General features: G+C 45.8%; 1 protein-coding gene and 1 non-coding gene across 3 annotated transcripts in view; both read right to left on the bottom strand.

Moving 5' to 3' along the window:
- Positions 1 to 14,179, bottom strand: part of LOC129386284 (cytochrome P450 2H2-like) — a 253,436-nt gene that overhangs the window by 4,402 nt on the left and 234,855 nt on the right. The window contains exons 6-9 of one of the 2 annotated variants that reach the window (XM_055074087.2): positions 10,167 to 10,474; positions 5,113 to 5,228; positions 2,590 to 2,848; positions 1,314 to 1,504 (exon numbers count right to left, since the gene is read on the bottom strand). In XM_055074087.2, coding sequence (XP_054930062.2) covers positions 1,314 to 1,504; positions 2,590 to 2,848; positions 5,113 to 5,228; positions 10,167 to 10,474 — 874 coding nt within the window. The remainder of the gene's footprint in view (positions 1 to 1,313; positions 1,505 to 2,589; positions 2,849 to 5,112; positions 5,229 to 10,166; positions 10,475 to 14,179) is intronic. The other variant, XM_055074089.2, reaches the window with a different exon arrangement.
- On the bottom strand, positions 10,623 to 10,697 carry TRNAS-GGA (transfer RNA serine (anticodon GGA)). Its single transcript has one exon. It is a non-coding gene; the product is annotated as a tRNA-Ser (tRNA).

Genomic DNA, 14,179 nt, shown 5'->3' with positions numbered 1-14,179 from the left:
GATCCCCAGATAAGGAAGAATCTGTCTTCAACTGTGAAACTTGAGTTTCCGAGAAACCTGCATCAGTTATTCTTGTAGGTGTCTGTACATACTGCTGAGAAAATGACGCATTTTCTCTTGCAAAATACATTCTTCACCTTGCAGGTTCCAGCAGAACAGAGTTGCAAAGTCTGTGCCCTTCGATTCGAGTTGTCAAATGATTCGCTCTTGCCCTATGATCCCCTAGAGCTTCGTTAGCTCAGATGGAATAGCGACCACCCGTCGAATGCATTGGTTCCGCGTTCAGAACCCGGACAAGAATGAGCTTTCCTTCAATTGCAAAGCCTAGTTTTATGAGAAACTCGTTCATATTGTCCTTGTAGCTGATGCTACTGAGGGTAGAAGACAATATATTTTTCTTCCAAGAATTCTAAAGATTGTACCGTTCAGTCCTCAAAAGCACACTTAACAGCGTTCAAGAGATCCGTGCTAGTTTATTGCAGTAAGAATCAAGCTTGGTTTGTCTATTATTGCGACAGCAATTATAGGAACACTCTAGGCGCATTGCTCCCATTGGCGGCTCCGTCGCCGTGAGGTTTCGTATACAGTCCAAGGGCCACAAAATCGGCGCCGAGCGCCCTATGCTATGTGTTCGACTGAAAGCGTGCCAGGGTGAGCCGGCGATCGCGGTTCAATCACGCGCACGCAAGCGAGGAAAGCGACGATGAAGCGCGCCGTCTTCCACCATGCGCGAGGCTCCGGGGAGAGGGTAGGGAACATGGGTGCGTACTACTCCGGGCGGCCCGGGCGAGCGCTCCCGCCCATCCGGGTCGCAAGGCTCCCCAAGACTCCAGGGGGAGGGTGGGGTAGGGGGAAGGCGTATTCTATTCCAGGTGGTCCTGGCGGCCGCGCGCGCCTGCCCGGGCCGCTGTATATATCCATCCATCTGCGACGGGTACAGAGTACGCCACGCGCTGTATTTTCGCGGCTTAGTTCGGGCTGATGCGAGAGGCAGCACGAAGGTCAACTTGCTCGCTGCTGCGTTCGCGCTTCCTTGCTCCAGTGCTTTAACAGCGACTTTCCGCTGTCATAGAGTGAGATGTGTCCATGTTTGCATGTGCGCGCGTGGCACCGTGCTTGTTAATTTAGTTAGTATGCCTGTGTTTACAAGTGTATACAACCAATAAAACTACTATCCTGACTTTGTATAGCTGTCCACTAAATTGTTATCGCAATCAATGCTTCACTTTCGGGCGAAGCTGTGACATTTTTTGCTCTTTTGCAGGTTATAGGTAATAAAATATGGCATATTCCAAGCGGAATGTGTCACTTACCAACCGAGAAAGTCAGCAACCCTCCCGGCCTCGTCGTCTGAGTTTTCCCATCAGCCCGCAAGAAACGCGATGGATCAAATGTATCCGGGTCCTTCCATAACTTCGTGTTTCTGTGGATTGCCAACAGGTTTGGAAAGACGACGGTATCCTTAGGCAAATCGTAATTTTCGAACTTCATATTTTCGCCAACGCTGAAAATGTTGAAAACATTTTCCGTAAGCAATGTATGCGTACGTCTTGTATAAATCTGCTAAAAAAACTTGACGCTTATGTCTCCATTGAACAAGTGTGTCCTTATGGCGATATCACTATTTCTTATTGTTGTGCAGAAATATATATCCCGAACTTCCTCCCTGATACCATGGTTGTTTATTAACCTCGTGCTAAATTTCCGTGATTTACGTGACCAGTAAACCAAAATGTTAAAATTTGGTTAGGACCTGTTCTTAGAGGGACGACACAATGTAGATCTGCCGTAGATCTATGGCATTTGTACAAAAATGCCAACTGAAAACTGTTCAACCGCGCCATAAACAGTCATTTTAGTTGAATGCGATGTTGCCGCGCTCTTTTGCAGGTGCAAGCTAGTACCACTAACGATTAGCAGTGCTCTGGGCCCGACGCTGCATCATGCACCGGCACTTTGACCTTTTCAATGTTGTTAATAATTTGGGAGATGCTGAGTTATAAGTGTGCCCTAGGGTCGTCTCACTGCAAAAATCAAAACAGGTGGTTCGAAACGACTACTAGAGAAGTTGTACACAATGTCTTTGCTCATTCTCTCACTGAGAGAAAATCAGAGAGTAAGCAAGGAGAGGAAAGAGACGAAGGTGCGCCAGATGAGTATACAGTTTTGTACTCTGCACTGGGGGTGAAGAAAAGGACGAGTAAATATAAGAGGAGAGGCAGAGACTTAACCCTACGTCCTCCTGTGAATCTTGTCACTGAAATGACAACAAACTGAACCTGTACCCTTGATAGCGTTCAGAGATTACAAAAGAGGCAATCAGTTCAGTACAAACCGCATCTGTCATGGACTTGCAGTAAGCATAGGGGACTATTAAATATCTAAAGGGCTTTATATTTTCATGACAGAAGCGCCGGGATGACAGTAAAGCAGCCGGAACCATGACATAATGCTAATGTTGTTCTTGGTAAACTGCACCATAATAATTGCACCTGATACTTATCAATTAGTTACATATAGACAAGTGTAATAAACATTAGCCTACAAGTACTAAAGACCTAAAGCTGGAGCTCAAAGTGATCAGTATACCCGCGTGGCAAGTTGAAAGGCGTCGCAACTTTCCAGCGGTACATCTCCCATAAAGTTGCCATTGTGAGCGGCAAGCACTTGTGGTCCTCCCAGCAGGGCGAACGACTCCTACCCACAACGGTGTCGATCTCCCGTTGCAAGTCCGCCTGTAGGTTGTCAGCACGGCTGGCCAGGTTGAGTAGGTTCCAATGCAGGTACACGTTAGTGCTCGTTGCTGAGCCCATGACGATGTCGCACATATTACCAGCAAGGTACTCCACTGCGGCGCGCGTTGAAAATACGATTATCTGTATTTACTTAGGGTAGAAATTGGTGCATCACGACCAGGTATGTCTGTGATCGTTGTGCTTATCCTATGCAGTGTGTTTGAGTGATTTCTTGTATGCAATAGGCAGAGTGCGAACCACCATCTGCAAACAATTATCACTGCTTATTTCTGTCAGCTTCTCATGAGGCGTGTGGTATATCTGGTGAACGAAGAGTGCATCAGCTACAAACAATGTTTGTTCAACAGTGACAGGTAGCTATATTAGATAGAAAACCGTGCCGCCGTCTCCGCATTTCGGTTAGCCCGTTACAACAGGGGATTTTATGAAACGGTGCCGCTGATCCACCACACGAGGCGGCGACAAGGACGCCAGTCTGGAGGCCAGAGACATGCACGTTCATGTTTGAACCCTAGGGCGCTCACTTTAACGCATAATGGGGCATCACCCGAACCACACATTAGTTGTCTTTTTTCTGTCTAGGTAGCACAAGCACAGCGGCAGTGTTTCTGCATAAATAATAGACTGAAATAGGTGTGGCCAATTTGGGCCTTTGTGGATAAGAGGGTGAGCCGCATCGGGTAAGCGACGCCGCAAATTTGGCAGAACACCGTTCTACCACAAGGGAACGGGTTACCATATAGAACGTAAAATTCTGCGAAGACTGAGAAGTAAATGAAATGCTAAAAGAGTGTGCTTACTTACTCGTGCACGTCGCGCACCGGGAAGCAAGGTTCTCTAATCTTTCGCGAACGTGATCATAGACTGGATACTGGACTTATTACTGGACTCGGATCCATAAAGTGTGAACAAGGTATGACGAATTGTGGGCAGTTTATGACTGCTGCAATATTATACGCAACGCATACAGTACAAGCGGAAATAGCACATGAGTCGCTAACCATGGGGGAAGGAAAGCATAGGAGAGGCCCCTGCCAGCACGGACTTATTGGAGAAAGGGCGGCGGATGTCACGTGCTGTTTTTCGCAAAGGACCACTGGGACTGGTGCCCCAAACGTCAACGTTGCTATCGCAACCACGCCCCTGAAGCTCTCGCTGATGCTCTAGGCTTCTGAAAAGTGGAATAGGTTTCTCGGCCCGTGTCTTTCTCGCAGCAGATTCTGTTCGCGAGACAACTTGACTTTGAAGCGTGGCGTGTAAGGTTGAAAGTTTTGTTTTTTGACTGTGAGTATAAGTTCTCAGTCAGCCACATACACACTCAGGTAATTATGGCGTGGGTCTTCGTCGTCATCTTCAAAGTACCACGGAAAAGCACAGGAGCGCATCTGCTTCACTAATACTGTTACAGAAGTTTTGTGGGCTCTGTTCTAAGGATCTGTTCTGAATGATTATCCAGTAGTATAGCCCACACTACTGGCGGCTCGCAGAAATGCAAGTTCAAAGCTCCCGCCTATCTGCTCCGGCGGGCTGATTGGAGGCCAAACGGGAGATGACACACTAACGTGGCTGCAATTCCGGCTTCAAAGACGTGATGTCAGGGCCTCTCCTATTTTGTTTCTTTCCTACGTGAAGTGGCGCCTCAGCAGTGATGTTCTGGGTGCTGTAGCTGATTGAGGGTCATCATGAGGCTGTCTGAATTTTTTATTACTGGACTCGTGCATGACACGCGAGAGCTGCAGACGCGTTCAATACGAACTTCAACACGGTGTCCGTGGTCGAAGGGTCTCCAGGCAGCTCGGTGGCGCCAACATACTAAAGATTGGTTTAGTAATTATGAGTAAATCAAACGGTGTTTTCTTCTCAAATTTGTTGCACGGAAGGGCTCCGTCTTGAAGCCCCTCGAAAACGGGCACCATGTTCCTGTTTATATGTGACGGGAGTGTACGTGGTCGGTCGTATTGCAAATATAATTTGCATGCTAAAGTGGCACACTGGTGGACCAACTGGGTCATGTTTTTTCTTTAATACAGAGAAAAAAGGAAATAGACGACGCTTTCAATGAGATGGTGCGGGTGCACAGTTGCAATAATTTCTTGGCAGGGTTACGCGCTTGTAAGCTTTCACTTAAATTGATGTGGTATACTTTCATACCACATCACACTATGTAGCAACATCTGGACCTAAAAGTGGCATATAATTAGCCAGTCCTACTTTTGGAGCAACTAAATATGGCGATGACAGCCACCCTAAACCAATATCATTGTTATAGAAATAAATGCCCCAGGAATTACTGCGCATCAAAAATGGATAAATTATTGTCTACAAGAGAAGTAGGTTAGCCTATAGAACAGGTCACCTGTAAAATATGGATTGTTGTTTTGCTCAGCTTGCCAAATTTTATCCATGTAGAGGTCGATGTAGCTCTTCTGACGTCCATCACTCTTGGTGTCGCCGTTGTGAGCAATCAGGTCTCTGTATACACAGACAGAATAAAGTTTCGCGCTCATGTTCTTTCTTCTGCACATATGCTGTCACGTGTTTTTGTTATGACGTAATAGTTCTGTGGTAACCCGCAAGGTGGAGAGAAGTAATTAATAATGGGGAAATCAGACATCCACCCGTGAAAAGTTTTTATTTGGAAACGCAATGGCATAGTAGCATCCATTCTGCTTTAATATATGAGTTGAGCGATACGATGGCACGAGTTTATTCCTTTGTATTATTTGCAGAAGAGTAGACAATCTTGTTCAACAGCAAAATGAGGAATGGCATCAGTTGCGGTGCCACGCCTGAACAATAGCCACTGACGCATTATTTAGTTGAAGAATATTTTAGCTTCTAGCACGAATACGATCGTTCAGTATAGCGACTGCGAATACACGAAAATGCTTGTTTAACAGCTCGTAACATGTCCTGAACCCTTTGGTCTAATTTTACCCGCATCCCGTTATCCTTGCTTCGTGCAAAAAGCAGTGCAAGAGCTGTCATCGAAAGGTAGATCACCATCGCAAAGAAAGAAAAGACGCCTAGACATTACTGTGAGAGTGTAGGGGCGAATAAGACGTTAAATGGTTTGCACACTTACTGCTGCGGTACATTTCAAGCCGAACTGCATCTTTGTCAGAAGATGGCGGTAAACTTACTGCACAGTCCTAAACGTAGGCCATGGGGCGGCATACTAATCCACATCACATGCGCATAAAAATAGTTCAACGGCTTACGGGCGATAGATCCAGGCCTGATAAACCGTGGACCAGAGAGGGAGGCGTGAAGGGAGGCGCGCGCGCGCGCGCACGCACACGCACACACACACACACACACACACATACACACACACACACACACACACACACACACACACACACACACACACACACACACACACACACACACACACACACACACACACACACACACACACACACACACACACACACACACACACACACACACACACACACACACACACACACGCACACACAGACACACACACACACACACACACGCACACACACGCACACTTCAGCTAAAGGCTAGAGATGCTGACAAAGCAAAAACAATTTACTATCCTGCGTAACCTATAAAAAACGCACCATGTGTGGATTTACGATGGATGAAAGACAGACAGAAACGCGAGAGAAAGAAGAAAAGAATCCAAAAAACTAATGTGCGAGGGTGAATATGTATGAACAATTAAACGCGACACAAAAGTATACCGTAGAAGAATCGACATTTGGGCGAGTTGGTACTGGTTGAACATCTTGAAGGGACATTGCAAGACGACGAAGACAGCGCTGTTCTGTGTGTTTCCTGCCTTTCGTCTTCATCGTCTTACGCAGCCCCTTCAAGATAAAAGTATAAGAGCGCTGGAACACGTGGGCGTATCTGCGGTGCGCAAAACTAGAGTTTGATCCTGTAGAACGCCGGCCTGGGCCGATTCCTCGCTACGTTAGTCACTGGTGAAGACGGCGGCAGCCTCGGGCCGCACGTCGTTTCCTGTCGAGGACACCGGCTTGGGGAACCTAGCCTGCCGGCAACTAATTGGTTCCCCCCCGAGGCATGTCCGTTCGCTGGTCGCGCAGCTCGCGACCCAAAAGGTGCGCTTTCACTCCCCATTTACCTCCTCGCAGAGCGAGAGGAAGAGCCGTTGGTAGGGCGGCGGCAACAGCGAACTGGACACGCACTTTCTGACAATCTTTCCCATATTAACACATTGAACAATTTAGTGAGAGCATGTTGCTTATTTGTTATTACCTGCCAAGAATTTCTTGGCGAACACTCGCCAATTTGTCAGCACCTATCCAGCTATCCGCCTACGTCTTGGTGCTCTCATGGTCGTTTCGTTACCTTGGTATGTGCCGAAATTGGCATAGTATGACAAGAGTGTAGGACGCACATAAGTGACAGTTCACGACACGTATATTATCAGATGTGTGTCATGTCGGTCATGAAACAGCCGCCTACTCCTTGGTTCTCTCATGGTCCTTTCGTCAGCTTGAGAGAGAATAGAATTTATTGATAGGAAAGACAGAGAAGTCGACCTGAGCTAGGTATGTATACCATAATTGGCACAGTATGAAATGATAGGTCATGACATGCGTGTCACGTAGTTCATCAAACAGCCGCCTACGTCTTGGTATGTACCGAAATTAGCATAACATGACAAGAGTGTATGACGAAAATAAGTGATAGGTCATGACATGAATGTCGTGACATGTGTATCATGTAGGGTATGAAACAGCCGCCTACGTCTTTGTGCTCTCATGGTCGTTTCGTTAACTTGGCTCCCCGCACACTGCTTCGCATAACATCGATTCTCACAGGGTGTGGGATCTTCGGGCTTTTTGTTATTCTTACTTTAGGCCATTGGCCAGACGTTATATTGAGTTCTAAGGTCATCCAGGCCTTACTTCATTTTTTAAAAGTATGGGCCTGGAGTGTAGGGTTTCAATAGACGAAACTTCTTGCTATATGTTTTGCATCCTCCATCGCCCGTCATCATCATCCATCATGCGCCTCTTCATTCCTTCTTTCTTTCCCTATTCCGCTTCCCCCAGCGCAAAGGAGCTGGCTCGATGAACGTACCTCAGGTCGAACTCTCTGCATTTGGTACCATTAAACTTTTCTCTCTCGATCTCTCTTGCTTATTGCAGCGCACGCCTGGTTCACATGTTGCCAGAATGCTGCTTTGTTTTGTTCGTCTATGGGACTAAGGAATATACATCTAGGATGATTCCTACTTGGGCATGCTCGTGCTTCCGTTACACTGCCATATTCCACCCTTTTTCCAGCAAAGCTGTTAGCCCGGATTCTTTGTGTCCGCGTGCGCGGTGCATACACCAAGATGTGGGTCGATCCCGGAGACTGTGGAAAGTGGGGAAGCGCACAATATGCTCTTCTCCAAGAGGAATCAGAGGACATTATCAGGTGACACGATCTTATGACGCAGACGTCATCGTGTGATGTCACGTTTAACGTGATGACGTCATGCGATTACGTCATCAGACGATACCATCAGCGGACAATGCCATTATTCCCGTGTATTTGAATTATAATCCGAAGCTATTATTTCTCTAGCCTATGTGTAAGTCATACTTTACGATTTCTCGGACGCAATTTATTTTGAAAAAAATTCATTTCGTTCAATAACGCACGTGCTCTTGGCGGAGGGCCTAGAGGAATGGGCATGCATCACTTTCCCACACGTGCGTGCTCGCGTGACACACGTCACTTGCTGTGGTGGTGCTTGTCTAATGTCGTCTAACGTCGGTCGCGCTTGTCTAACTTCGGCAACATCTTCGCTGTACATCCGATTTCGCAGTGCGGAATGGAGGCGGATTTTTTTATTGCAGCAGCAATTAGAGTTCTCAGCTGCGTTCGCTTGGGCCTTCTCTTTTTCCGTTACGCTGAAGATCTCAAACACTTGATGATGACGACGTCCTTAAGCTACTCTCATTCTGGGTTTAGACCTCGTCTTAGAAAGAAAGAACTACCGGCATCCGCCACTTCGATTGCATTGCATGAGCTTCGCCCCAGCTAAACGTTTAACATAGTGCATAATGTTGACAAACGACGTAGTGCCAGTGAGTGTGCCTCTGTTAGACGTAATCGTAAAATAAACCATTTTAAAATATTTTAACGTATAATGCACACACGAGTACCTCAAAACAAGAAAGACCGACAGCTGGAAGAGTGCATGCAGTTACTTAACTGTATCGTTATATAGAGGCATACCAATTAAATTTCACCACTCGTTTTATAGGAAAATTGCGATGACGGCAGCCAAAGCAACGCTTACACGTTTAAAGCTCTTCAACTCGTCACTGCAATAATAACACACGTACTTGGGGCGACATACGCATGCGAACAGGTTGCGCTGATTGCTGTCTTTTCACGCTCCCTGCGTACTGGGCAATTTTTGCAAGGTTTTACACGCCACGAAGACCCAGAGATTGGTGCGGTCTTCGCATACCTATTTCGCAGGCCGCACCATTGCATACTGCAGAAGAGGAAGGCGATGTTCTGTGCATAGGAACGTAGACGTTATTCTTACAAACAGTATGTGCAACAACAAAAGTGGTTTGCGAATCACAATTGTTTTAATTGCGAATAATGTTAGTCATTCGCGTGTTTATTACGTTTTATTTGAAGACATTTATATTATGGCTCATTCGAGTAGAATGTACACAGAAACGATATCTCTACTCAGCTTACTTTCATTTACTTATCGGTAATAACATGATATTTATTTAGTACCTGTTCGTGAAAACGACCTGACTGTTCCTCAATACCCAAGAATGTGCAGCTGCCATCGATTTTAATGTTGTCATTGCGACACACCAACGTTTCCTGCTTTGAGAGTCTCGTTTTGCCGTCTTAAACGAGTTGAGCGCTAAATAAAATCTAAATTTTCTTTCTTCTTTCTCAAGATGCTGAATTCCGGGTCATTGATTTCTTCCGGGGCTTCAGTGGCCGCACTTACCAGGGTACTGGATGCAAGCATGCTCCTGTACCGTGCATGGGTCGCTCCTTAAAGAGCCCCCGCTGTTAGAAAATATTGTGGTGCACCCCCCCCCCCTCTTCTATGAAGTGCCAGATATCCATAATTTTATTCTAATACAACTTCGCTTGCCCTCAGCAACCCTGCAAATAAGGTAGGAAATCGGATGTGTTTCTCCAAACCCTGCGTGACATGCGTTACTCGTTTAATGTTTGTTCTGGCAACTCACACGTGCTCATTTACACTTACAATAATTTTTTTTTCGGCCGGGTCATATAAACAACTCGAATTTTTCGAAACGTACCTGAAGCTTATCAGTGCCCTTGTTAGGATGCGAAGTGGTCAAGCCATGCAGTATGCAGCCACTGTAACCGACAAGTTGAGATTCTGGAAATAGAATGGACACCTACCTGACCGCGACGTTGAGAGTCTTGAGCAGGCGGTGCCGGCTTGCACTCACGGAACTTGGCCAAAGGCGGTCAATGATTGCCCTGCGCAGCCACGCAGCCCGATGTTCGACTGGCGCAGCAGCTGACTGTAGCCGGAACCCGGAGAGTGCTTTACATATAGGAACAAATCGTGGATCTTCGAAGTCGAAGCGGTAGCCCAGCAGGAAGCGGCACATGGAGTTAATGTGGCTCTTGTGCGTGACTGAGAACGAAGCTACGGGACAACCGTGTTGGCATGCCAGGAAATCGGCCAAGTGGCAAGCTTCTTCCTAGACGTGTAAGTAGCAAAAAATTTGGGACAATAGCATACGTACAACAATAAAGGAAAACATCAGACATCCACCCGATCGTAGCAATTGCTACAATTGAAACCCATACGGGTTCCTTGAAAGAAAGCTTCGCAGTTTAAGAAAAATTTGTCCTAGTCCGGGACTCGAACCCGGGACCACCGCCTTTCCGGGACAGCCGCTCTACCACCTGAGCTAACCAGGCAGCTAGCAGATGGCACGGCGAAGTCGAATTTGTCAACAACTCGAAGCAAAGGCAGAAGTTGGAAGTAATAGTTCTACGGAAACCCGCAAGGTGGAGAGAAGTAATTATTAAAGGGAAAAATCAGACATCTACCCGATCGTAGCAGTTGCTAAAATGGAAACCCATCTGGGTTCCTTGAAAAAAACCTCGCAGTTGAAGAAAAATTCGTCCTGGTCCGGGATTCGAACCCGGGACCACCGCCTTTCCGGGGCAGCCGAACAGTTTGCTATAGCAGACGTTCAGTTTGCTATTTGAAGGTTGCGCGACGTTGGGCGAGAATTTCATAAATTAATCATGCACCAGCTGCATATAGCACGATTTGTTACTTGTTTAACTGACTCAGTGCATCATCTAGCTGAAGCAATTGTTCTTGAAACAGAATTTTTTTTTATTAATTCGTCAAATGCTGTGAATAATGGTATTGTCTAGTGATATTTTAAAATCTGATATTATCAAGCACGGGTTGTCTTGGCATGATGAAATGCGACACATTTACATGATCACCTATGCTGCATCGGCGCTTTCTAGCTCCAATTGACAGAAGGTGACAGCTGCCTGACGTCCTTACCTACACGGAGAGAATACAGGATTTATATACAACTATGGGCACAACTTGCGCAACAGCGCAATTTATTGAATTAAGTGCGAGACGTGCTTGATTTCCACACCAAGAAGCATCGGAGTTAACGAAGACCAAGTACTGTGAGAAACATTTGTCAAACAAAGAGCAAACATTGTTGGAAATTGCCGTACTCATAGGTGTCACAGGGAGCGTCAGTGCATTTCACCACAAGTTATGAGAACGTTCCTTAAAGTCAGTGCTGAACAGATCGTTTCTGCCAAATAAATGCTACTCTATTACTGCGCAGCTAAAATTGACAAGTTCAATGCTGTTAAGATAAATATACAAATAATTATCAATCAGGTATCAATAGACTCAAATTTATTCAGTAAGCAACATGAATGTGTAAAGAGTAATACAGCAATGTAAAAGAATCATTGTACCACAGAAGACTTTTAAGAAGTGCTTTCACTGAAAAATAAAGAGACGCGCTATGTGCAACAAAATTTTACGACATTAAAGCCACTAAGGAAGGTACAGGCTAGCTCAAGTGATTTCTAGAACTAAGACCGTATGATAATTTGCAGTGAGCGCTTCCGAACCACATGTCATATCAAGAAATGTGCTTGAGTAAGAAAGTAAACCTCCTTCAATTTCTATGTTCTTCAAAAATTTCGTAGATTCAATGCTTCGCTTTTCCGGCAAGCATTTATTTCGACAACCAATTATTAGACAGTCATAGGAAGTAAGGATACTAGAGTTATTCGTTGTATAAGTTTGCAAACATTCTCTTACTAACTAAAGTAACAAGCATGGTGTCACTTGTGCGCAGGTAAACATGAACACGCTTCAATCGGTGACCGCGGACAGTCGCTGTCAAAACGTTGGCGTGAGGAAGACCCGCCGCAGTAGCAAGCGAATTGCAAATCGTGCTGCCTCTTCCTTCGACTCGAACTTACGGGCGAGAACACAGCGCACTGAAGTAATCAGCCTAAGCCGGGCCTACACTGTGTACTAGCCACAGATCGCTTTCAATACAGGGACGGAAACTAGTGTTTTAATATCTGAAAACACCCTGTAGAAGGCTGGAACATTGATTTTCCTTTGCGTTATCTATCTCAGCTAAGAAATTCATTAATTGACAAAGGACGATGGGGACGCTGTAAGGGTTGTTGCTGCTAATTTCAACAGCTCTCTCGCTCTGTACACTTTTAAGCACCCATACAGTTTGTGTTCTCAATGCAATATCAGACCATGAACGTTAGTGGATAAGTGCTCATTTAAACAACGTACCTGCTTCTCGAACTAGCGCTGATTTCACACTATTGACATTTGAGCGAGACATCTTCTTCCAGGCTTATGGAACAGCCCCAAACTTCTTGTCCACTTGGAAAAACCACATGCAATACATCTGAGAAATTAACTAATGTAGCAGCGTAACAATACGCGCCAGTCCATTGGTCTGTGTATCACATATAACAGTACAAAACGAAAAGGAATACGTAGCCGTTGCCGCCAATGCGTTTTGTTGTGGTGACTTCGATCAGCGACCAATTTGGAGGAGTGCGATAGAATAATTGTTTGTGCCGCGTCGTCACGGCAAAATTCGCCGCCACGTCGACGTCAATACCGGTGACAGTGTTATCAGCACCGCCAGATTAGGGGAACGCGCCTTTCAATACCGCGTAAGATGATGATGTTTGAGGTTTAGTGGCGCAAGGGCCAGATATGGCGAAAGAGCGCTATGCTAGTGGTAATGAATATGCAGTGGTCTGATGGGTTCTGCGAATTTATAGTGACGTGGCTGTAGAGAGGCCTAAAAGAGTTGGTGTAAATTGCATAAAATGTACACGCAACAAGATTATGACAATGATTAATGACGTGTACTATGATCAGTAAAATGCATTAAGAAAATATGATGCATTATATAAAATATGCGAGATGTTAAATTACTTACAGCACTACTGCCTCGCCAGAGCCCTTGAACCACAAGGGTCTAGAGGCATGTGCTATTTAAAATAATTATCACAGCGGCATCCTCTGTAGAGAGGAGGCGCTACGAACATGTGGGGCTTACAACATGCAACACAACATCTTTCAAAATACCTAGGACTGCGTTGGCGTCAAAGAGTGGTTCTGGACCAAGTAACATAACAGGATGAAGGGGGATGTGCTGCCGGTATGCTAAGAGAAAATGTTTCTTTCTTTCAGATTCGGCTTCCCGACACTCCAGTAGGACGTGGAGAACGGTCAGCTTCTCCCCGCATCTACCACACGTTGGAGGCTCGTTTCCCGTGAGCCAAATGTGTGCCAAATCTGTGTCCTATTCTTAGACGACAGAATAGGACATCTGTCCGGCGGGATTTTGTTACAGGAGGCCAGAAACCTAATTGTGGCTTTATTACACGCAGCTTATTATTTGTTTCCAGGTCCCACAAGCGTTGCGAGTAGTTTCGCAGTTTTCTTCTTAAGAAAGGCTTCAGGTCTGTGACAGAGACCGAAGCAGTAGGATTAAGTGCATGCATAGAAATTGATGTGGCCACTTGGTCCGCTAGAACGCTACCCTCGATGCCCCTCTGTCCAGGCACCCAGCATATAATCACATGTTGGTTAGATATATATGCTTTGCACAGGACAGAGTAGAGTTCATAAGTTACCGGATTTTTGTGGTTACGGAACTACGTCAAGGCCTTCACAACACTACGGGAGTCCGTATATATAACTGATTTCTGGAGTTTTGATTTCTTGATATGCTTAACAACGGACAACAGCGCGTACGCCTCAGCCGTAAAGATACTGGTTTCCCAATGTAGTACATCGGATTCCGAGAAGGATGGACCGACGGCTGCATAGGACAGCCCGTCGCGTACTTCGATGCATC

The sequence above is a fragment of the Dermacentor andersoni genome, chromosome 4 (genome assembly GCF_023375885.2).
Source record: "Dermacentor andersoni chromosome 4, qqDerAnde1_hic_scaffold, whole genome shotgun sequence".
Lineage (NCBI taxonomy): Eukaryota > Metazoa > Arthropoda > Arachnida > Ixodida > Ixodidae > Dermacentor > Dermacentor andersoni.
The sequence above is the reverse complement of the archived record's forward strand: the minus strand, read 5'-3'. Positions and strand labels throughout refer to the sequence as shown.